This window comes from Erinaceus europaeus, chromosome 7 (genome assembly GCF_950295315.1).
Source record: "Erinaceus europaeus chromosome 7, mEriEur2.1, whole genome shotgun sequence".
NCBI lineage: Eukaryota > Metazoa > Chordata > Mammalia > Eulipotyphla > Erinaceidae > Erinaceus > Erinaceus europaeus.
In genome coordinates, this window is record NC_080168.1 from 15095831 (window position 1) to 15120242 (window position 24412).

At 51.5% G+C, this 24412-nt stretch overlaps 3 protein-coding genes across 4 annotated transcripts; 1 reads left to right on the top strand and 2 right to left on the bottom strand.

The window, feature by feature from the left end:
- Nucleotides 1-184: 184 nt before the first annotated feature.
- Nucleotides 185-4294, bottom strand: STK16 (serine/threonine kinase 16). Of its 2 annotated transcripts, XM_007519722.3 has the most exons (8): nt 4155-4294; nt 3636-3825; nt 1956-2175; nt 1564-1697; nt 1301-1421; nt 1106-1201; nt 604-725; nt 185-527 (listed from the first exon to the last, which is right to left on the bottom strand). In XM_007519722.3, the coding sequence occupies exons 2-8, from the start codon at nt 3719-3721 to the stop codon at nt 389-391; spliced, it is 918 nt and encodes a 305-aa protein (XP_007519784.1). In that variant the 5' UTR covers nt 3722-3825; nt 4155-4294; the 3' UTR covers nt 185-388. The 2 variants fall into 2 exon arrangements, with proteins under 2 accessions (XP_007519784.1, XP_060049841.1); XM_060193858.1 differs by lacking the exons at nt 604-725; nt 4155-4294 and having other exon boundaries at nt 185-571; nt 3636-4144.
- On the top strand, nt 4283-15903 carry GLB1L (galactosidase beta 1 like). The gene is made up of 17 exons (XM_007519731.3): nt 4283-4415; nt 6696-6785; nt 6970-7136; nt 7317-7467; nt 7648-7708; nt 11565-11659; nt 11761-11935; nt 12023-12081; nt 12178-12299; nt 12414-12454; nt 12574-12692; nt 12975-13049; nt 13145-13234; nt 13319-13432; nt 13690-13821; nt 14040-14255; nt 15491-15903. Exons 1-17 carry the CDS (start codon nt 4407-4409, stop codon nt 15758-15760), a joined length of 1986 nt encoding a protein of 661 aa, XP_007519793.3. The 5' UTR covers nt 4283-4406; the 3' UTR covers nt 15761-15903.
- Nucleotides 15843-24347, bottom strand: ANKZF1 (ankyrin repeat and zinc finger peptidyl tRNA hydrolase 1). The gene is made up of 14 exons (XM_007520562.3): nt 24071-24347; nt 23779-23934; nt 21691-21791; nt 21084-21186; nt 20768-20961; nt 20262-20374; nt 20022-20169; nt 18762-18990; nt 18445-18594; nt 17134-17608; nt 16893-17004; nt 16614-16781; nt 16412-16497; nt 15843-16190 (listed from the first exon to the last, which is right to left on the bottom strand). Exons 2-14 carry the CDS (start codon nt 23930-23932, stop codon nt 16067-16069), a joined length of 2157 nt encoding a protein of 718 aa, XP_007520624.2. The 5' UTR covers nt 23933-23934; nt 24071-24347; the 3' UTR covers nt 15843-16066.
- Nucleotides 24348-24412: the final 65 nt, after the last annotated feature.

Sequence of the window (24412 nt, forward strand, 5' to 3'; positions counted from 1 at the left end):
CAGAAATCAAGAGGGAAAGGGGTGATAGAGGGGGAGAGACAGAGAGACACCTGCAGCCCTGCTTCACTCGCAAAGCTTTCCCCCTACAGGTGGGGACTGGGGGTTTGAACCTGGGTCCTTAAGCACTGTGGCATGTGTTCTCAACCAGGTGCGCCACCACCCAGTCCCCAAAAAAATCTGAAGATCCACACCAAATGACTTTGACTTTATTCTTCTGTTTCTATATTCTCCTGCCTCCAAATTTGGAGACAGACCATGATGCAAGTTCAGTAGTCCAGCTCAGAGCCATTACCAGATTCTATCAGTCCCCCTGCCCTCTTGCTCTTGGGAGTAAGGGAAGGACAGGAGCCTCCACTGGGACCACCTTCTTGGCATGCCCCTGGGGTGCTCAGATCTGGGTAGTGTGCTGGCCTGGCCCTTGGGGCTGCAATGCTTCCAACTGACTGAGCAGGGGAGGGATGTGCAGGCGATGCTGGGGGTCCACGGTCATCATGGAGGCCAGCAGCTGCCGCAGTGCTGCTGAATGTCTGGAGGCAGAGGGTGGGGTGAGCCCGGTGCTGACACCCCAAGCCTGCAAGGGCAGGGAAAGCTCCGAATGCTCACCTGGGGCTCTGTGGGATGCTGAGCTGGTTCTGCACAGCCAGGGCCACACTGTCACCCTTCTGGAACACCATGTCATAAGGGCCCTCCCCAAACATCATGGCATACAGTACGCAGCCTAGGGACTGAGCAGAATTGGGTTACTCCTTGGAAGGGGACCAATGGAGGCCACTGCTCCTTAGTTCTGTGGTGAAACAAAACTGTGTGAGCTGAAAAGAACATGCAGCAGAGGCTCCTGCAGCCCCTGATGCAGCCTTCCGCTCTGACACTCAGCTGTCCCCGCCCTGTTCAAAGGGCAGGGTTCTACCACTTCCTGAGCAGTTGCAGACAGGGTGACAGTTCCTAGGAAGGAAGTCAAGGGAGATGGGCCATACATGGTTGGGGGAGGAAGGGGAGGTGGCCCATGCAGCAGGAACCAAAGAAACTCCTGGGCTCCTCTGCCTCACAGAGGGTTCAGGGCTGCTCTCACTCTTCCCGCCCTGGCTTCCACCCGCGTGCTCCTCACCCAGATGTCAGTCCGCTCATCGATGATGCAGTGGCTCTGCACAGAAAAGAGCTCTGGGGCCCGGTAAGAGATGGTGCACCGCTGGGCTGCCCAGTCCTGGAACAGTGGGGTACAGGTCACAGATGGCAAGAGTGAGGCATGCACCAAGAGGGGCAGGGGTGGGAGAGCAGGTGGGCAGAAGCTGGGGACTCTTACCTGCAGGGCCAGAGCCTGGCGGGAGCCTTCTACCTGGATGCACGCTTGGTTCATAGACCCCAAGTCCATCAGGACCGGCTGTCCTTCATCTCCAAGCAAGATGTTGGTGGGTTTCAGGTCCCTGCGTGAAGTGGGAAAGGACCTGTGAGCATCTCTGTGTGTGGAGGCTAAAATCCTAAGCCAATCACAAAGCAGAGACCTTACTGCTCTTGGTCAGGCTCTGCCCTCGTGCCCCGGCAAAAACAAAGGGCCTTCCCACTGACCTGTGGGCATATCCCTTGGCATGAATGGCCTCAAGGCCTCTGCAGATACCCAGGAGCAGCTGAAGGATTTGGTCCTCAGTTAAGAAGTTGCCTTTGTCCTTCAGCTTTTCAATCTCATTCCACAACGTACCTCTCTGTAACACAAGGTCCCCCCCACCCCAGTTGAAGAGGTCTGCTGAGTCTCTGACCCCTCCCCAGAGTCAAAGCCCAGCAACCCCTTTACCGTCACACTACATCCCCCAATCTCCTGGGGGGAGGGGAGTCCCTAGAAATCCCTGACCTGTAGTGGCCACACCCAGGACATAGTGCCTATTTCTTAACCTGTCCGACTGCTCACACAGCCCTTAGTTGCTGGCTCTGGAGCAGCCCCTCCACAGCCAGCAGACTCTGACCTTGATGAAAGGTAGCAACAGCCAGGCCTCATGTTTTGTGCCCCGCTCCTTCAGACAGTAAGCCATGAGGGGAAGGATGTTGGGGTGATGGAAGAGGCGATGCATGTCGGCTTCTCGCTGGGCCTCCTCCTGGTCCTGCTGCTCGTGACATAGGATTCGCTTCAGGGCGTAGAAGCGGCCATCATGTAAGCCCTCCACTAGGTCCACATAGCTGAACCCACTGTGGGCCAAAGGGATCAGTGAGGGGCCATGGTCATCTCCCAACTGCTTAGTCCAGAGGAATTCCCCAGGGAGGGTGGGGAGGGGCATCTTTCCTATTTAGTACAAACCCTCCCAAAATGTGGCATTAAGAGAAGCATGAAGGGACTGGGTGGTGGCGCACCTGGTTGAGCGCACATGTTACAGTCCTCAAGGACCTGGGTTCAAGCCCCCGGTCCTCACCTGCAGAGGGAAAGCTTTACAAGTGGTGAAGCAGGGCTGCAGGTGTCTCTCTCTCCCCCTCTCTATCTCCCCTACCCTCTCGACTTCTGGCTGTCTCTATTCAGTAAATAAAGATAATAAAAAAATAATTAAAAAGAAAGAAAAGAAAAGCATGAAGACCACTGTGGAGTCAGCATAATGGTTCTGCAAAAGACTTTTATGTCTCTCTTTTCAGTCACCAGGTTCCAGGTGTCATCAGGATGCCGGCCAGACTTCCCTGGATTGAAGACACCACCAATGTGTCCTGGAGCTCAGCTTCCCCAGAGACCCATCCTACTAGGGAAAGAGAGAGGCAGACTGGGAGTATGGACCGACCAGTCAACGCCCATGTTCAGCGAGGAAGCAATTACAGAAGCCAGACCTTCTACCTTCTGCAACCCACAATGACCCTGGGTCCATGCTCCCAGAGGGATAGAGAATGGGAAAGCTATCGGGGGAGGGGGTGGGATATGGAGATTGGGCGGTGGGAATTGTGTGGAGTTGTACCCCTCCTACCCTATGGTTTTGTTAATTAATCCTTTCTTTAATAAAAAAAAATTAAAAAAAAAAAAAAAAAGACTTATGTCTGAGGCTCTGAGGTCCCAGGCTCAATCCCCAGCACCACCATCAGCCAGAGCTGACCACTACTCTGGTGTCTCTTTCTCTGTATCTTTCACTATCTCATTAAAATAAAATTAATATTAAAAGAGCAAAAGAGAGAAGCATTAAGATTACTAAACTTACAGCAAAATGGTAGGGGAGACAGTACAGTGACTCCACAAGACTTTCATGCCTGAAGATCCGGGGTCTCAGGCTAGTCTCCAGCACTAGCATAAGCCAGAGATGAGCAGTGTTCTGGTGTCTCTTATCTCTCATTAAAACTATAAGTAGTGCGTGTGTGTGTATGAGAGAGAGAGAGAGAGAGAGAGAGAGATGAACACAAGTCTTTGGGGTTCTACATTTTGCACGAGTCAAATGCTTGACAAACATGACAGTCAACACTACCTAGGGCTGCCAGTCAAGCACTGACCGAGACACCTTATATAACTTAGCTCACTTCACTCTCATGGGCCCACTGGAGTCGCACAATAATTATCTATATTCCATAGATGAAGAAACCCATGACTTGGCAAGGTCACAGTAGGTGGGTGAGAGAGCAGAGATGAAAACCTCCGGGCCCTCCATCGCCGTGACCCTGGAGGCTGGTTTCCCCACACTCACCCCTCCCCCAGTTTCTGGATAAAGAGGTAGCGCTTATTGTCCAGGACGACCGTGCCCCGGGAACAGACACACAGCGCGTGGCCCATTGTGTCCCAGGCATCCTCCTCAAGGGCGCTCCGAGGCCGCCAGGGGGCTCGTCCAGGGCGAGAGGGCTCTTGGGGGCGCTGGGCTGGGGGCCCGGTGGGGCATGCTGCAAAGGAAAGGCCGGCACGGTGGCGGGTCGGGAGACTGCAACCCAGGGGACTCCTGCCGATGTGGGCTCAGCTCTCGGAACCATAGTTCTGCAGAGAACTGGCCCTGGCGAGCGCCCTCCGGTCTGAAGGCTCGGGTGCCTTTAAGCGGCAGGCTGCGCAGCGACTCCCGGGCCCCTTCCTCTCCCCTTGCCCGCATTTGGGCGGCCCGGCCCCTCTGGGGCCACCAAAGCAATGACGCGAGGGACGGGAGCAAGCGCAAGGCGAGAGCCCCCTGCCCCTCCGCGCGCCCAGCACAGTCTCGGGCCAGCCCGGGCTCCCCACTGACCTGGCTCCGGCGAGAGGAAAAGTGGCCGGGGGCCGGAAGTTGTGCTACGCCATCAGCCCGCGCCGCGTAACGGCCCGCGGTATCCTAGCAACCACTCGGCTTCCGGGCGATGTGGGGGCCGGGGACTGGCTAGGCCTGGGGGAGAGCGGGTCCCAGGACCCGGGTGCTGATTCCCCGTCAAGACGCAGGGACCTACACCAAAGGGGAGCACAGCCCGGCGCGGGCCGAGGCCCCCAGGACCTCCAGCTCCCAATGCCGGAGGTAGGCGGTGGCTACGACCCGGCCCACAGGGAGGTGATGAGAGCAGCCTTGGGGTGCTCAGCCTGTGTCCCGCTCCTACTCTAGTCCGGCCCCACCCCACCCCACCCCCGACAGTAGTCATGAGAACCTACTGGCCTTGTGATCAGGAACAAGTTACTTGGCCCCAAGAAACCTCGCTTGCCCTAACTAAAAAAATAGGTACAATCGTACCCAAGCTTAGGTGTGCCACCAGCACGAGGCCCGAGTTTCTGGTTCAAATCCCAGCTCTGCTGAACTAATTGAGTGAGTTTGGACCAGCTACTGAATAGGTCTGCCCCCTCCCCAAGGTCCTCATCTGTCAGATGGGAATGATAATTACCTCCCGCAGTCGAAGGTCGAGTGAGATGCAGAGCATCCGACAGTGTGTGACGTGTAGCCTTCAGAAAATAGCTGTTTGCAGAAGTAATTTCACCCGGGTCCTCTGATCCCAGGCTTGAGAATGTCAAGACAGGAGTAATTAAAATTCGCAAAATCTGGAGGCTTATAACACCGAGCGGTTAGAATCATGGCCAGGCAGGTTGGGGTTACCTGAGAGGGGGTAGGTACACTTCCAGAGGTGGAATGGCCAAAGGAGCTTCTTTTGTTGCAGTGGGGCTCAAGTGGTTACAAGACCCTCTCTCCTAACCTAATGACCCACTTTCAGACCATTTGCTCCCAAGAAAGATCTTCCTAAAATAATGGATACATTTATTATTATTATTATTTACCAGAACACTGCTTAGCTCTGGTTTATGGTGGTGCTGGGGATTGAATCCCAAACCTTTGCTGCCTCAGGCATGCATAGTCATTATGCTGTCTCCCCAGCCCTTTAAAGATTCATTATTACATATGAGAGACAGCTGCACAGAAGACAGAGACAAGTCAGAGCACCACTCCGGGAATTTCAGTCATGCAAGTCTGATGCTCTACCGATTGAGCTATTCCCCCGGCCACCCTAGGGCTGGTTCATGATTTGTTTATCTATTTGATAGGACAGAGAAATTGAGAGGAAGAGGAGCTAGAGAAGGGAGAAAGAAAGATACCTACAGCACAGCTTTTACCATTAGTGAAGCTTCCCTCTCAGGCGGGGACAGGGGGCTTGAATGCAGATCCTTGTGCATAGTAACATGTGCAATTAACCAGGTGTACCACCGCCCAGCCCCAACATTCATCTAGATGTCACCTGTTCTCTGCAGTGGCTATTGCTAAGAGCTGAGGATTCAAACCAGACAGGACACTCACTCCCCACTTTGAAAGAACTCAGTGTAGTAGAACAGTGCTTCTTAATCTTGAAGGTGCTTGGCACTACAGTTTGTTTTTGTTTTGTTTCGTTTTTCTTTTTTTTTAAGTTTTTTCATTTTTTTAATTTTCCTTTTTGTTGCCCTTGTTTTTATTGTTGTAGTTATTGTTGTTATTGATGTCATTGTTGTTAGATAGGACAGAGAGAAATGGAGAGAGGAGGGGAAAACAGAGAGGGGGAGAGGAAGATAGACACCTGCAGACCTGCATCACTGACTTCCCTGCAGGTGGGGAGCCAGAGGCTCAAACCAGGATCCTTAAACCAGTCCTTGCGCTTCACACCATGTACACTTAACCCACTGCACTACCGCCCAACTCCCTCTTTTTTTTTTTTTTTAAATTTTTCTTTAACCAGAGCACTGCTCAGCTCTGCAGGGGATTAAACCTGAGACTTTGGAGTCTCAGGCATGAGAGTTTGCATAACCATTATGCTATCTACCCCTGCCCAATATTTTATTTCTTAAAGAGAGAGAGGGAGAGAGAGAGAGATGAGAGCATTGCTCAGCATTGCTCTGGTTTATGGTGGGGGTGGGGACTGAACCTGTGACTTCAGACGCTTAGGCATTAAAGTCTTTTGCAGAACCATTATGCTGTCTCCCTAGCCCTCCCTAGTGCTACAGTTCTAGCAAGCTTCCATCTGGTGCTGATTCAGCTGATTCAGGAAATACATGACTCAGCGCTGGCCTAAGCCCGTAATGGGTACTAAACCAGCAGTCTGGAGCCTGGGGCAGGCAAATTTTATACTCTTAGCACACAGAGCTCTCCTCGCCACCCCACCTCACCCCCCACTGGATTTTGAGGACCAAGATGTAGAAGATCTTATAAACTAGTTGGTAGAGTGGTGGCTGGCTTCAGGCTGGAGACAACCCCCAGGCTAATTTCTAGCAGCAAAAGGCGGTCCCCGCCCCCTGGCTGTGAGGTTCCCTCCCAGGAATCCCCACGTGACAGTTGGTCTCGGTCTAGAGGAGCCCTGGACGCGCTATGGCTCCCATGAAGCCGCTCTGTCTTCTCTCACTGCTGCTGCTGTGGCTGCTGATGCTGACGGCGCTCCAGGTAACATGAGATGAAAGGACCACCCGGCGGGGTGAGAGGAAGCTGCTTCAGATCTGGCCGCTGGGAGACAGTGAAAATAAGGCAGCAGCTGCAACGGGCGGGCAGGGCTAGTTCCCCTCTGCTCCCCTCCCTCAGGCCCTCAACTTTCCACACTCCGGCCTGAGTACCCGCGCTGCCTTTGCAGGCCGACACTCGGTCCTTCAAGGTGGATTGGGCTCATGACAGATTCCTCCTGGACGGGACCCCTTTCCGCTACGTGTCGGGCAGTCTGCACTACTTTCGGGTGCCGCGGGTGCTGTGGGCAGACCGGCTGTACAAGATGCGAATGAGCGGCCTCAACGCGGTGCAGTTGTAAGCTGCCCCTTGGAGACAGAGCACCAAGGAATGGGGTTTCTCCTCCAGTGACCACCTCACTCCCCGCCAGTGGGTGGGGGCAGGAAGACTGAATGGGGGTGAGGAAGAATGGGCTCCCCAAACCCTTCCAGCCTCTGCAGCATCCCCCTGGGCTCTGTTAACCACTTCCTTTCTCAGTTATGTGCCCTGGAACTACCATGAGCCAGAGCCTGGGGTCTATAACTTCAATGGCAGCCGGGACCTCATTGCGTTTCTGACCGAGGCATCCTTAGCAAACCTACTGGTCATACTGAGGCCAGGCCCTTACATCTGTGCAGAGTGGGAGATGGTGAGTCAGCTGGAGAAGGGTCAAACCAGAGCCAGCCTATGTGTGCTTCTAGACTGTTCCCTGCTGCCCACACTCTAGGGCCCTTTCCAGCACTGTTCTGGATTTTCTCCATGCCTTCCGCCATCTGGTCCCAAACAGCAAAACCTACACACTTCCTTCTTGTCTTTGTGTTTGTCCCAGGGGGGTCTCCCAGCCTGGTTGCTTCGAAAACCAAAAATTCACCTGAGAACCTCAGATCCAGGTGAGTTGAGAAAAAAGACTTACACAAGAAAAGCAGGTGACAACATAATGGGCCATCTGGTGCTTAAACAGATGACTGTCCCGAAGTGGGAGCTCCTTCATTTTAATATTCACTTCTGGGGCCAGGTAGTGGTGCACATATGACAATACAGGAGGGCCTAGGCTCAAGCCCCCAGTCAGTCCCCACCTACAAGGGGGAAGCTTCACGAGTAGTGAAGCAGGGTTGCATGTCTCTGTATACATCACCTTCCCTCTTCAGTTCTCTCTACCTATTTCATAAACAAGTATGTATGAGATATTTTAAATATTTATTTCCTTCATGCCTAAAACAAGACAGAGCTAGTGTCTATCCAGTGAAATTTAAAGTGGAAGAACAGTTCTGTTTTTCAAGTCAGTTTTGGAAGGGGTGGGAAACCTTTTTCTGCCAAAGGTTATCCGGATATTTATAAGATCCTTTGTGGGCCATAAAAATCTGTTAAAAATTAGTTAAAAATTAGTACTGGTGGATGGGGGTAGATAGCACAGTGGATATGAAAATAGATTCTCGTGCGTGAGGCTCCAAAGTCCTAGGTTCAATCCCATGTACCATCTTAAGCCAGAGATGAGCAGTGGCTCTGGTAAAAACAAACAAACAAATAAATAATAAAATAAAAATTAGTACTGGGGCTGGGTGGTGGCACACCTGGTTGAGCACACACATTACAATGTGAATGGACCCAGGTTCAAGCCCCCAGTCCTCACCTACAAGGGAAAAGCATCTCTCCCTGTCTACTACCCCCCTTCCCTCTTGATTTTTGGCTTCCTCTATCCAGTAAATAAGGACAATAAGTTTTTCTTAGCACTTATTTCTTAGCACTTAGGGGCCAGGTGGTGGTGCACCTGCTTGAACACACATGTCCCCAGCTGAAGGGGGGAAATTTTGAGAGCAGTGAAACAGTGCTGCAGGTGTCTTTCTTCCTATCTTCTCCTTCCTTCTCTATTTCTTTATCCAATACATAAATAATTTTTTAAATGGCACTTAATGTTGCTATAGAAAAAAACTTCTAGACTCACTGAATTTCAAGTCCTGCCCACAGTTACCTTGGCAAGATTGAAACATGATTTCTTTTTTTTTTTTTAAAGGAAGTGGTTATTTATTTATTCCCTTTTGTTGCTGTTATTGTTGTTGTTGTTAATGTCATCGTTGTTGGATAGGACAGAGAGAAATAGAAGAGGGGAAGACAGAGGGGGAGAGAAAGACAGACACCTGCAGACCTGCTTCACTGCTTATGAAGCAACTCCCCTACAGGTGGGGAGTCGGGGCTCGAACCAGGATCCTTCTGCTGGTCCTTGCGCTTTGCGCCACCTGTGCTTAATCGCTGCACTACCACCCGACTCCCCTAAAACATGATTTTTCATGGCCAGTGAGGCAGACATTTCCTACCCCTGCTACGAGGTGTTAAATAAATAATACACCACACAAAACACACAAGAGGCTGACGGAGTTGCCATAGTAAACAACAGGACTTATGTTAGGTAGAGAGGTCAAAAGCAGGCTTTTCTGAGAAGATGCTGTTTCTAGAAAGGGAAAACAGTAAGGGGTGGAGGGTAGATAACAATGGTTATGCAGAGAGCTTCTCTTCCCTGAGGCTCCAGAGTCCCAGTCTCCCCCCCCCCACACACACACACACACACACTACCATAAGCCAGAGCTGAGCAGTGCTCTGGTAAACAAAGAAAGGAAGGAAGGAAGGAGACATTAGTAAGATGAAGAGTGAGGCAAAAATGACCCGGAAGAGGGGACAGTTTATTACTAGGTCCAGAGATGAGGGAGAATACAGCTTCAGTGAGGTCAGCATGACTGGAGCACAGCGTGTAAGGGAAAGAGTAGATGACATGAATTTGGACCTATTGATAGAGAACCTTAGAGACCACTGCAATGGTGGAGGTGGAGAGAATAACTGGGAGACCATGACTGTCATCGAGAAAATAATTGATAGCTCCTGGCCTGAGGTGATGGTTGCACAGGTGGAAATAAGACTGCAGAGTTGAGATAAGAGTTGAAGCGAGCCCCCACACCTGTGGACATCTAATCTTTGACAAAGGGGCTCAGACTATTAAATGGGGAAACCAGAGTCTCTTCAACAAATGGTGTTGGAAACAATGGGTTGAAACATGCAGAAGAATGAAACTGAACCACTGTATTTCACCAAATACAAAAGTAAATTCCAAGTGTATCAAGCACTTGGATGTTAGACCACAAACTATCAGATACTTAGAAGAAAATATTGGCAGAACTCTTTCCGCATAAATTTTAAAGACATCTTCAATGAAATGAATCCAATTACAAAGAAGACTAAGGCAAGTATAAACCTATGGGACTACATCAAATTAAAAAGCTTCTTCACAGCAAAAGAAATCACTACCCAAACCAAGAGACCCCTCACAGAATGGGAGAAGATCTTTACATGCCATACATCAGACAAGAGTTTAATAACCAACATATATAAAGAGCTTGCCAGACTCAACAACAAGACAACAAATAACCCCATCCAAAAATGGGGGGAGGACATGGACAGAATATTCACCACAGAAGAGATCCAAAAGGCCAAGAAACACATGAAAAAATGCTCCAAGTCTCTGATTGTCAGAGAAATGCAAATAAAGACAACAATGAGATACCACTTCACTCCTGTGAGAATGTCATACATCAGAAAAGGTAACAGCAGCAAATGCTAGAGAGGGTGTGGGGTCAAAGGAACCCTCCTGCACTGCTGGTGGGAATGTCAATTGGTCCAACCTCTGTGGAGAACAGTCTGGAGAACTCTCAGAAGGCTAGAAATGGACCTACCCTATGACCCTGCAATTCCTCTCCTGGGGATATATCCTAAGGAACCCAACATACCCATCCAAAAAGATCTGTGTACACATATGTTCTTAGCAGCACAATTTGTAATAGCCAAAACCTGGAAGCAACCCAGGTGTCCAACAACAGATGAGTGGCTGAGCAAGTTGTGGTATATATACACAATGGAATACTACTCAGCTGTAAAAAATGGGGACTTCACCGTTTTCAGCTGATATTGGATGGACCTTGAAAAAATCATGTTGAGTGAAATAAGTCAGAAACAGAAGGATGAATATGGGATGATCTCACTCTCAAGCCGAAGTTGAAAAACAAGATCAGAAAAGAAAACACAAGTAGAACCTAAAATGGAATTGGCATATTGCACCAAAGTAAAAGACTCTGGGATGGATGGGTGAGAATACAGGTCCAAGAAGGATTCAGAGGACCTAGTGGGGGTTGTATTGTTATATAGGAAACTGGGGAATGTTATGCATGTACAAAATATTGTACTTACTGTTGAATGTAAAACATTAATTCCCCAATTAAAAAAAAGAGTTGAAGCAAAAACCCACCAGGACTTGGTGCTAGATTCCAATTGAAGAAGGGTAAGGCAATGTGGATAAGATCCAGAAAGAAAAGACCCCAACCTCTCACCAGTCAGGTGAATGGTAGTATTTATTCTCTGACAGCAGAGATAGACTAGGGAAGGGGGATAGGTGGTGGTACATCCCGCTGATGACACATACTACCAAGTGCAAGGACCCAGGTTTGAGCTCATGCTCCTCACCTGCAGGGGGGAAAGCTTCACAAGTGGTAAAGCAGGGCTGCAGATGTCTCTCTGTCTCTCCCCTCTCTATCTCCATCCAATTATATATATATATTCTTCCTGATTTCAGTGCCAGGCAGATGGATAGAGCGTAGGGTTGAGAGGTGTCTCCTGGCCAGTCACTACTGCCGAGTTTTAACGTGGCTGGGTTGGTGTGGGGAACATGAATGGTGTTACCCTAATAAGCAGCGCTCTTTCTTCTAGAATTCCTCACTGCAGTGGACTCCTGGTTTAAGGTCTTGCTGCCCAAGATCTATCCATGGCTCTACCACAATGGGGGCAACATCATTAGCATTCAGGTATGGCTGGATGGTTGGCTGAGCATGACAGAGGGCAGGTGTCCCGGGAGTTCTCAGCCTTGTCCAGGTCGTAACTGAACTGTCTGTCCCTCGCCTGGCAGGTGGAGAATGAATATGGCAGCTACAGGGCCTGCGACTTTGGCTACATGAGGCACCTGGCCGGGCTCTTCCGGGCTATTCTGGGTGACGAGATCCTGCTGTTCACCACAGATGGGCCGGAGGGACTCCGCTGTGGCTCGCTGCAGGGGCTCTACACCACTGTAGATTTTGGGCCAGGTCTGCCAGATAGGGCTTAGGACTGGAGTCTGGGGAGGGACCCCCATCCCACCATGCTCCCATTTCATCCTGGCCTCCATTCTGCAGCTGACAACATGACGCAAACCTTTGCCCTTCTCCGGAAGTACGAACCCAGAGGCCCACTGGTGAGGGAGCCCGCAGGGAGGAGGGGAGAGAAAGCAGGAGTCAGCTTGGCACTCAGTCCCTGCTCTTGCTTATGGCTCCTTTCACTTTCACTCCAGGTGAACTCTGAGTACTACACAGGCTGGCTGGACTACTGGGGCCAGAACCACTCCGTGCGCTCGGTGCCAGCTGTCACCAGAGGGCTGGAGAGCATGCTGAAGCTGGGAGCCAGTGTGAACATGTAATGGGACCAGTGGGGACACCCCCACCCCCACCCTGGGGGTTGGGGCAGCGAGATAAGCTGCACTGGGTCAGCTCTCCCCTTTTGCCCACCCCTCCCTTCTCCCACCTCAAGGTACATGTTCCACGGAGGTACCAACTTTGGGTACTGGAATGGTGAGTCCAGACCATCCCTGGATGGCAGCAAGGAGGGAGCAAGGGCTTAGGCCCTGAGGGTGGGTAGGATGTGCCCCCTCTGATAAGCCCACATGTTAATGACATGGGTTTCACGCCAGGTGCTGATGAGAAGGGACGCTTCTTGCCAATTACCACCAGCTATGACTATGATGCACCCATATCTGAAGCGGGGGACCCCACACCTAAGCTTTTCGCCATCCGAAAAGTCATCAGCAAGGTGCCTGGCCACTTCACTAAGCACTGGAGGCTTTTATTCATTTGGGGGAAGGAAGTGCCCAGATTGGGGTCTCTGGGCCAACAGCCCTCACAGGTCACTCTATGAAGTGTAACCCACCCACCCAGTTGGGGATCCCCTGAAGAGAAATAGGTGCGTGCAGAATCCACCAGATCTTTGTGACCCCTCAGCCCCTTCCCTGGGTCCCAAATGAGGAACTTTGCTTGAGGCCCTTGAATTAGGGGTGCTGTGGTTCTCCTATGGCTCCTGAGAATCTGGGCTCAGTTCCAGGAAGTCCCCGAGGGACCTATACCTCCCCCCAGCAATAAGATGGCACTCGGACCTCTGGTTCTGAATCTGGTAAGCAAGCGCCTGTCTGTCCTTCCTCATTCTGCCTCCCCATTCTGCAGTATCCTCGAACTCTGATACCCCTGCCCTGCCCCTTACTCCCACAGAATGGGAAGTTGCTGGCCTTCCTGGACTACCTGTGCCCCCAGGGGCCCATCCATTCATACTTGCCTATGCATTTTGAGGCCGTCAAGCAGGTGAGTCATGAGCTCCTCACAAGTGGCCATAGCCCCCAGCTCCCTTTCTTCTCCCTGCTGCCCTTACACATTTTTCCACCCCAGGCCCGTGGTTTTGTGCTGTACCGAACCTATCTGACCAGCGCCATTTTGGAGCCCACGCTCTTCTGGGTGCCAAACAACGGGGTCCATGACCGTGCCTATGTGATGATGGATGGGGTAAGAGTGCAGCCCCAGGCTACTTCGGAGCCTCCTCCCCAACACCCTCTGGTTTCATGTTCTCCATCCTCACATTGGCATGGGGCCGGGGGTGTGTCCATGGATCATCTGGAAGCATGTAACTGAGGAAAGAGGTCTAGAAAGGGGGCTGGGGGATGGGTGGGCTCTGCTCTCTTTCCCCTCTAAATAAGTGTCCTGATGTGACAGCTACCAGCTGGGTGTGAGCCCTTCCTCACAGGCCCATCTCCCACTCACAGGTATTCCAGGGTGTTTTGGAACGAAGCACGAAACAGAAACTCTTTCTGATGGGGAAGAAGGGAGCCAGACTGGACATCTTGCTGGAGAGCATGGGAAGGCTCAGCTTTGGCTCCAACAGTAGTGACTTCAAGGTGAGCGACACTTGGCCTGGCCCCGTCACCCCTGCTCTCATACTGGCCCAACCGCAAGGGAAAGAGAAGCAACTAGTGGAAGAGGAGCAGAGCCCCACTTTGGAAGCTGGGCAGAGCTACAGTGGTTTGTGGGGTTCTGGCCTCTACTGGCAGCCCAGAACTCTGGGGCTCTGCCTGAGTGTGCCCGAATGACGTCCTTCCCTTTGCCCTCTTCCTAGGGTCTCTTAGAACCACCAATTCTGGGGCACAACATCCTGACCAAGTGGCAGATGTTCCCTCTGGGAGTTGACAGCCTTGTCAAGTGGTGGCTCCCTCTCCAGCTGATGAATAAGTCCAACACTGAGGCTCCCACCGGCCCCATCTTCTACTCTGCCACGTTTCCCATCCTGGGCCCAGGCGGGGACACGTTTCTCTATTTACCTGGATGGATCAAGGTACTGCAGAAGGCTGGGGGGCTGGGTGGTAAAAGAGGAGCATGGTAGGGTGTTGTAACAGTCCTCTGGGGGCCGAGTAGTGGCACACTCTTGGAAACAGAGTTGGCAGTCAGCTGAGGTAAAGAACAAACACCTCATCACAGACCCCTGCAAGCGTCAACCCGGCTTTGACCTAGCACGTTATGACTGCGCCCTCCTCAATCGCTATCGAACAGGCCATGGCTGGTGCGCCGCTATGTTCCATCGCTGGGGAGCCAGAGACGACCCGAACTGCCCCTGCGGCTCCAGACAGACTATGACCCACATAGTCAACGACTGCCACCTCTCCAGATTCAAAGGAGGTCTCGAAACTTTACATCAGGCTACCCTGACACTGTTGACTGGCTACGGAAGAAGGGCAAACGCTAGAAGAAGAAGGAGGAGGAGGGGGAGGGGGAGGGGGAGGAGGAGGAAGAAGAGGAAGAAGAAGAAGAAGAGAGGAGGAGATAGAGGAAAAAAAGAGAGAGAGAGAGAACTGCAACCCTGCTTCTCCATTTGCAAAGCTTTCCCCCTGCAGGTGGAGATCGGGGGCTTGAACCAGAGTCCTTGAGCACTGTAACATGTCTGATCAACCAGGTGCGCTACTACTTGGCCCCTATTTATTTATCTATCTACTTACTTAGGATAGAGACAGAGAGACTGAAAAGGAAGGGGAGATATACAGACACACAGACACACACACAGCACTGTTTACCGCACGGGAAGCTTTCCTCCTGCAAGCAGGAGCTGGGGGCTTAAACCTGGGTCCTTGTGTGCTATAATGTTATGTTCAACCAGGTATGCCGCCAGCTGTCCCCTTTCTCGCCTTTCCCTCTCAATCTCTTTCTTTAATAATAATAATCATATATACTTTTTAAAATATTTACTTATTCCCTTTTGTTGCCCTTGTTTTATTGTTGTAGTTATTGTTGTCGTCGTTGGATAGGACAGAGAAATGGAGAGAGGAGGGGGAGACAGACAGGGGGAGAGAAAGACAGACACCTGCAGACCTGCTTCACCGCTTGTGAAACAACTCCCCTGCAGGTGGGGAGCATGGGCTCAAACCAGGATCCTTACACCAGTCCTTGCGTTTTATGCCACCTGCATTTAACCCACTGCACTACCACCCGACTCCCCTCATATATACTTTTATGAGAATCCCAAAAAGAAATCATTCTCCCCAAGAGCTGACCTTTGGTTTTCTTCTTTCCTCCCAGGGCCAAGTCTGGATCAATGGGTTTAACTTGGGCCGCTACTGGACCAAGCGGGGGCCACAGCAGACTCTCTATGTGCCCAGACCCCTGCTGTTCACCCAGGGAGCCCTCAACAGGATTGTGGTGCTGGAGCTAGAGAATGTGCCTCCGAAGCCCCTCTACCAGTTCCTGGACAGGCCGATCCTCAACAGCACCTCCCACAAGACATTCATCTATTCCCTCTCCACCGATATTCAAAGTTTCTCTGAGCCAATGGAGTTAAGTGGGCACTGAAAAGACCTGGGCCATGGAGAGGGCAGCATCCCCTGGTGCCGGCCGTGGCTGACCATAAGAAAGCAAAGGTCAGAGGCCTGAATTTAAGGACAAGTACAGCTTCCTTGCCAGACTTTATTGTGATTAAAGCTCCAGAGACAGTACCAGCTCTCCACAGCTCTGTGGCCCTATCTCTGCCCTAGTTCCCGACTGTCCTTCCCCTCCCCACCACCACCACTCTTCCAGTCTAATCTCTGCTTTCATGGAAGAAACCCAGGGCCAGTGTGACTGCTGGTCAGAGCTGCCCCCTGCTGGAGCCGTGACAGGTCAGAGAGACGGTTGAGCCGCCCGACGGCGGTGTTCTTGGAGGCAGCGTGTGGAGCAGAAAGAGAAGTCGAGGTAGTGAAAAGGAATGAGGCCCTGGAGGGATGTCCCACAACTCCAGCAGCGTCTGAACAAGAAGAAGCAAAATGACTGGCTACGTGACCCAGTAACTCCATTACTCTCCTCCTGCCATTTCTGTTTTTGCTCCAGAAGTTCCTAGAACATCCCAAGCCCCCTCAGTGGCTTTTCTGATTTCTAGATCATTCTGCATCCCACACAGGTGCTCATCTTTGTGTGCCAGAACATTCTGGCCCACTCCTCACACCTACCCTTCCACCCCCCACATACCGAGCATTGCTGATTGCAGAGTCAGGGGTCTCCGAGGGAGGGGCTCCCAGCTGGGCAGCCAGGCGGCGCTCTGCAGCCAGTGCTCTCTGAGGGGAAAAAAGGTGTGTCGAGAACAAGGCCCCAATGGCAGCTTGGGAACCCAAGGGGTAAGGGTCAGGCCTCTGAGGACGTCCTGCTGTGGAAGAGAGAACCTAGGCTTCACCTTCTCTCGGTCGCTGAGGGCAGCAAAATGCTGCTGCTCTTCCTGCTCACGCTGCTCCTGCTCCTGCTGCTTCCGCTGCTGTTCCCCCCGCTGCCGCCGTGCCGCCTTCTGCTCCTTCTTCCTCGCAGCCTGCCGCGCCTCCATCTCGGCCGTCAGTGGCCCTGGCACCTGGGGGATCCCGGGAAGGCATCAGGTGGGACCTCTGTAGGTGTCCAGAAGCAGCAAAGACTGAGCCAGGATCCAGGCTGTGGTCTCCCGCTGCTGCTTGTCCCTGCTGACCTGAGCCTTGCTGTAGTCATGAGCATCCGGGTTCTTCTCCATGAACCTGCGGAACTCATTACGTGTTGGTTTGTCAGCTGCAACCACATATGGTGGCCGGGCCCGAGAGTCCCTGGGTGCAGAAAGCACAGAGGAAAATAAATGAGTTCATTTTACCTTTTACCCCTTCACTGCCACCCCCAAACCAAGTGGGTGCCTCTAGGCCCCCAAGCCCCAGACTGGGCACAGGGCCCTTACTTACTGCACTGTGGGGTCAGCACCTGCTTCCAGCAGCAGGCGGACCACAGAGCCTCGCCCAGCTGCCGCTGCCGCATGCAGGAGAGTGAATCCCTTGCCTCCTAGGGGGGCGCTGAGCAGAGACAGAACTCTGGGGTCCATGGGGCTGGCAGCTAGCTGGGGCTGCAACACCTCAACATCTCCAGCTCGGCAAGCAGCTAAGAGCACATCCCAGAGCTCTGGCTGACCAAGGGCCTGGGCGTCACCTGGCTGGGCTCCCAGGGCCTGAGCTGACTGTGAGAAGGCCTCATCTTCCTGAGCTGGTTGAGGAGAAGTCCTGAGTTCCCCAGCCTCCAGGCCTTGGCTTCTCTCCTTCTTGGTCTTTTTCCTTCTCTTCCTCTTGGGCAGCACCTCAAACTCACGAAGCTCCAGGGTCCCTAGTGTCAACTCCACCAGCTCCAGCTCTACTGGGGAGCCATCCTCACCCTCTAACCCTGAGCCTAGGGGGAAATTGCACATATTAGACCCATCTGGAGAGTAAGCAGAGGGTGGAAGCCTGTGACTCCCCCCCACATGCTCAAGAATATATATATAAACAGATAACCCAGAAGCGTTTGCATTTTGTCACTCGATACTGTAGCACATCAAGAGCAGAACCCAGTAGAGGTGAGGTTCTCAGGACCAAGAGGTGGTGCAGTAGATAAAGTGTTGGACTATCGAGCATGAGGTCCTGAGTTTGATCCCATCATCACCTGTTTCAGAGCAATCCTCTCCCTCATTCAGAAATAAATTCTTTAAAAAAGAGAGAAAAAAGAAAGTTCTCAGTCCAGATAAAGGCCCAGAAGGAGCTGCAGGGCTAAGAGCCCCTGACAGTCCCCATGAGCAGCCTTAGTGATGCACAGCAGCGAGGAGCAAGGGCACAGGGGCCACCAGGAAGTTGCCAGCCTGGGAAGCAGCCCTTGGCCCCACCAGAGCATCCAGTGAGAGAGGTAGTCTCAGGGTTCATGCAATGCACATCCAGACATCTACTTCACACAGACTAGCTGGGCTGTTCAAAGTACTAGAGATACAAGAAGGAACAACAGAGTCCCCCAGAGTCTCCCAGCCTGACCAAGGGGAAGAGGAGATCTGTCAAAGTCACTAAACATGCCTCAGTAATTGCTACCACATACTCCATATTGTTTGTGTGTGTGTGTGTGTGAGAGAGAGAGAGAGATTGTGTAGGTCATGGACAGGTCCATCTATAAGAGAAATTGGTCAGTTATGGAAGTAGATTTGCTGTTGTATTTTCTAAGACATACTCCGAGATTTGACAGCTGTCAAACAGCACTCTAACCTTGTTGAAGAGGCTCATCGCTCTGCCCCAGCGTCACGTTTTCATCACTGACAACTTTCCTTTCTTCCTTGATGGCCTTCTTCCTCTCTCTCGCAGTCTTCCAGGGAGTCTGAGATGAGTCCAACCTTACTGTCCCCCGGGGGTCTTTTCCTGTCACAGAATAAAAGTATTTCACCAGCTTAGCTAAGTGGAAGACAGCCCTGGTTTCTCAAAATGCCATCAGGCTGCAGTCCACCAGCCTGAAAATCCTCAGGACGTGCAGATGACAGCTTGGGACTCGGACAGGAAGGTCTGGGGCATCCGGAGCAAAGACTCACCATGAACGTGCAGAGTGGTCAGCTTCTGGAGCACACGCTGCAGCTCCCTGAAGGTGGGTCTGCGGGTAGTGAGGGGGATATCCCAAAGTCGGGGATCCCCCCGTTGCAGGGGTGCCCCATGGCCTCCGAAGAACAGGGACTGGCCAGAGCGGGGTGCGTGAAGCAGTATTGTCCCAGCCTCCCCCAGCGCCTTAGCCCAGTCTGGCCCTGCCAGCAGCTCACGAACATCCTAGAGAAGAGAGTCACTCAGCACAGCTTGATGGACATTCATGAGAGTGAGGCAGACCACAGCCCTAGAGATGGAAATCTGGAGCTCATGTGTGCAGAGGGTCTGCTCTACCCACTGAGCTATCTTCCTGGGCACACCACTTGCTATTTGTAAAACTCCAGCCAAGCTGGGTAGACCATGTAGCAGCAGTGCACAGGGCTTACAATGTGAGCAGTCCCCAAGTTCAACCCCCAGCAATACCAGCAGTCAGAGCTGGGCAGTGCCCTGGTTAAAACAAACGAGGAGGAGTCCGGTGGTGGTGCAGTGGGTTCTTCTTCTTCTAGCGTTTGCCGCGCAGTGGGTTAAGCGCAGGTGACACAAAGCGCAAGGACCGGTGTAAGGATCCCAGTTCGAGCCCCCAACTCCCCACCTGCAAGGGAGTCGCTTCACAGGCGGTGAAGCAGGTCTGCAGGTGTCTTTCTCTCCCCCTCTCTGTCTTCCCCTCCTCTCTCCACTTCTCTCTGTCCTATCCGACAACAATGACAACAATAATAACTACAACAATAAAAAAACAAGGGCAACAAAAGGGAATAAATAAAATAATAATAATAAAAAAAACATAAACAAGGGCCAGCAATAGCTCACTTGGGTGGTGCGCTGTCTTGCTGTGTGTGACCCCTATCCAAGCCCGGCCCCTGCTGCATAGCTGTGGCCTCTTTCAGTCTCTCTATCTCTGCCTGTCTCCATTTGAAGAAGTTATCTGGGGGCAGTGAAGTCCTGGTGATGACCAAAAGAATATATGAACAAATGAAATAAAGCCCCGATCAAGAAATGCCAACAGATCACGTGTAGGGAAGTCAAAGCAGGAGATAAGAAAGGGAGAGGATGAGGATGAGAGGCCACAGTCCTAACGGCGCATCCTTCTCTCTACCTTTCCTCCTCTGTATGTAACAGAGACTGGAAGGACACAGAAGTCAAACTCCCTGCCCTGACATGGAATGAGTCCTGAGACAGGGGAAGGAGGGCCCTGTGACCCAGGACCCCTAACCTACCTTATGGAGCGCGGCTTCATTGTAGCGCCTCAGGCTGGCTCCGGCAGAGCGACAAGTGCCACCCCGGGCGTCCTGAATACTCTGGGCTGTGCCCCGCTTGGCGCGCACTGTGTAGCGGTGGAAGGTTTTGTGTGTCACCACTTCTTTTCTGTAGACAGCACAGACTCAGTACCAGAAAGCAGCCGGAATGCCCAGGCTGACTGGACCCAGCACCTCTCACGCTATGCTGCATTCTCTCACCCTTGGAAGATGCCTCCAGCAAAGTGCCCGGCTGCAGCCATGAGCATCACACAGCACCGGGGGCCTCCACTCTTCAGGCTCTGTACCAGCAGTTCTGGTTCTTCTGGGGATACCTGGATAGTAGGGACAGCACACACACAGCTCTGCACTCACCGAGAAGAGAAACCAATGCCAGCACCAGGGACTTTAAGCATGGGTGATATCATACAATGCTACTACCCTGTGGTTGGTCTCCACTTTCTAAAGGAGGCAATTGGAAGTCTGTAGTCAAGACCAAGTGACAGACCACCATTCAAGCCCAGATCGGTCTGTTTCCAAACAATTAATTTCATTCCATCCCAATCCCTCTGAGAGTCAGGCCTACTCAAGATGTGCCATCAAAGCTGATAATCACATTCAACAGGTAGGGAAGAAAGAAATGAGAAGTGGACCAGGCTTGGGAGATCAAGACAGAATGGACAAAAGGCTGGAATTGACCACACAGCCTGGTCTGTGCCGTCACTTGCCTTCCGAGCACCCAGAACACAGCGATATGCATAAAGAAACTGGCCCTGTGCATTCTGGAAAAGAACCCGATGGGGATGGGAGCCTGGGGGCCGCCTAGGCATCTCCAATTCAGGCCTCTCCTCATCCAGGATCTGCAAATCGTCCTCGCTGGCTGAGTCTGAGTCTTCTGATCCTGAGATACTGGAAAGATCTCCTGAGGACAACATGAGAAATATAAGTTGAGCGTCCTATCTCTCTGACCTTCCCTCAAGCTTCTAAACTGGGAACTTCCTGCACCCGAGTCCAACTCTCCCACAGGTCTCCCTTCGTCATCACCTGCCGAGGTCAGCTTTTCAAAGTCCAGCGCAGAGAGGTGAGGCTTGTTGTTGAGACGCTGCTTTAGGTTAAAACGATGCCAGTCAAGCTTATAGTGCTCCCTCTGGCAGAAGACAAAGGAGACAGGCTGTGGAAGTATACCCCAGTCTAGCCTTTTTTTTTTTTTTTTCCTCCTCCAGGGTTATTGCTGGGCTCGGTGCCTGCACCATGAATCCACCGCTCCTGGAGGCCATTTTTTCCCCCTTTTGTTGCCCTTGTTGTAGCTTCGTTGTGGTTATTATTGCCCTTGTTGACGCAATTCGTTGTTAGATAGGACAGAGAGAAATGGAGAGAGGAGGGGAAGACAGAGAAGGGGAGAGAAAGATAGACACCTGCAGACCTGCTTCACCGCCTGTGAAGCGACTCCCCTGCAGGTGGGGAGCCGGGGGCTTGAACCGGGATCCTTAACGCCGGTCCTTGTGCTTTGCACCATGTGCACTTAACCTGCTGCGCTACCACCCAACTCCCAATACAAGGGTTTTTATGAACACAGGCGAGTCAGATGCCTGTTTCTCCCCCACCATTATGCTTCCGCTCCCACCACTTAGTTCTGCACCTGGCTTTTTACCTGTTCTTGGTGGTTCTGGAAGGCCTGGTCACAGGTGGAACAAAATAACTTGTCTGAAATATCCAGAGGTTTTCTTTCTGCACTTACTCTCTCCTCTGCACCTAAATGGGGGAAATGTAAATATGGGTAGAAGGGGTGGGGGGCAGTGTTACAGTGGATAAAGCACTGGACTTTCAAGCATGAGGTTCAAGTTCCAACCCCCACATCAGCATCACAGTGATGCTCTGGTTCTCTCTCCCTCTCCTCCTCTCATTAATAAAAATAAATGTTTGGGGAAAAAAAAAAGGATCCCAAAACCCACTATACCTTTAATTACATTCTTTATTTGGCATACACAGCAGAAGAGGATACAAAATAGATGGCATATGTTTGGTTGCCCTCAATTACCACCTAGTTACCATGCAATAAATAGTACTTTAAATGATAAACATGCTTCTGATGTAAAGTGGCTAAAAGGGGCCAGGTGGTAGCACAACTGGTTAAGGACACACACTGCAGTGTGCAAGAACCCAGGTTCAAGCCACTGGTCCCCACCTTCAGGGGGAAAGCTTCATCAGTGGTGAAGCAGGGCTGGAGGTGTCTCTCTGTCTCTCTCCCTTTCTATCTCCCCCTCCCATCTCAATTTCTCTGTCTCTATCCAATAATAAATGAATAAAATATATTTTTTAATTAAGTACCTCAACATCATTAAGTAAACCAAAAGAGTTATTTAGAGAAACATTATTTGTAACTGCCAAGACCACATTCCAAATGCCAGTTTTTTAATCTTGTTATTTTTTATTTTTGTATCATCTTTATTTACAGATAGAGCCAGCCAGAAATCAAGAGGGAAGGCCATGATAAGAGAGGGAGAGAAACAGAGAGACACCTGCAACACTGCTTCACTCCAAAAGCTTTCCCCTTGCAGGTGGGGACTGGGGGCTCAAACCCAGGTCCATGCACATTGTAACATGTGCGCTCAACCAGGTGCACCACCACCCAACTTCTCAGTTTTTTTTTTTATTATTACCAGAACACTGTTCAGTTCTGGTTTATGGTGTTGTGGGGGATTGAACCTGGGATGTTGGAGTCTCAGGCATGAGAGTCTGTTAGCATAACCATTATACCCACCACCCAACTTCCCAGTTTTTAATCTTACATTTCCAATCACGGGATGCAGCTGGCATTAAAAAGATAGACAATGGCGGGGCATACAGAGAAAAACTAAAGTTGTACAAAACCAGCAATAAATCATATCTACTCAGCACGAAGGACTAACTTACAGTCCAGTTAAATGTGGAATATATATAGGAATTCTAAAGTGCTTCTGCAGGCAGAGGTGTTAATATGACCTGACAGTAAGCAATGACAAGAGATTTGCTTGGAGACAATGGACAGACCTGCACTGGAAACAACTCGACACTGAGAGAAGAATTTAAGAGAAATGATGTCAGGGAGGTGTTTCAGGGTAAAGAAAAGCCTGCAAACATGAGGTCCCAAGTATATATGGGAGAGAGATTCCCTGGTTCTGTCTCATAAGCCTTTTAAAAATAATTTTTATTATCTTTATTTATAATATAGAGACAGCCAGAAATCGAGAGGGAAGGGGGAGATACGGGGGGAGAGAGAGAGAGAGAGAGAGAGAGAGAGACCTGCAGAACTCCACCATTAGTGAAACTTTCCTCTTGCAGGTGGGGACTGGGGGCTTGAACCCAGGTACTTATGCACTGTGACATGTGCGTTTGTTTAACCAGGTTCATCACCACTCAGACCCCATAAATAAACCTTTAGAAAAACAAATCCTGCTGACGAGGATGTCACGCAGTGGGAAAAACGTTGGATCCTTAAGCGTGAGGTCCTGAACCACAGCCCTGATAAAACGAACGCCAGAGTGGTGCCCTGGTTCTTTCTCCCTCTCTTTCTCATAAATCAAATATATATTACACTTTTTAAATCCTAGGGGGGAAACGTTATCCAGTAGAAAGAGATGTCAGTGTGGGCTCCTAAACTGATGAATACCACTAAGAATGAATTCCCTGGAGGTGCAATAAGTTCCAAAAAGCCTCGTCTCGTTTTGTTCATGGTTTCACCCCAAACCTTCCCGCGTACCTGGACAGGACTCCCGCAGGGCCTGGGCCTGAGCCTCCCCGGGAGCGGGAACGTGGCTCACCAGGCTCAGGCCCTGAAGGACTGGAGCATCGGCGCTGAGCTCAAACAGGGAGAGCGACGCAGGAGCCTGCGGTGCAGCTGGCGCCGGCGACATGGCTGAGTAAAAAAAATATAATAATAATAATAATAATAAAAGACTCCGAAGCGGCTGGAGGCGACAAAGGAGGGAAGAAAGTAAAGTCCCCAGAGCCAGACCCGACCGTCGCGCGCCCCCAGACACACTGCAGGGCACCTCGATCCGCCCCGGGTTCCCGATGTTAGCCCAGCGGCTGAGATGCCCCCAAGCGCGCTTTCTCAAACGCCCCTATTCAGGCCAACAGAGTGTCAATCGCGGAGTCTCCCTAATCGGTCGCCCGCCGTTCGTCCCCCGCGCGATTACCAGCAGCAGCAGCCGCACCGCCGGCCCCCGCCCTCGGAAGCCGCTTCCAAGCTCCCAGGGAGACCGGCAACACGCAGGTCCACAGTTCCAAGCCCGGATTTTTGCAACACAACAATCCCGTCACTACGGAGTGGCGAAGAGGACACAAACTAGCGCCGGAGCCTGCGCCCCCGCCCTGAGTGCGGCACGTCATTG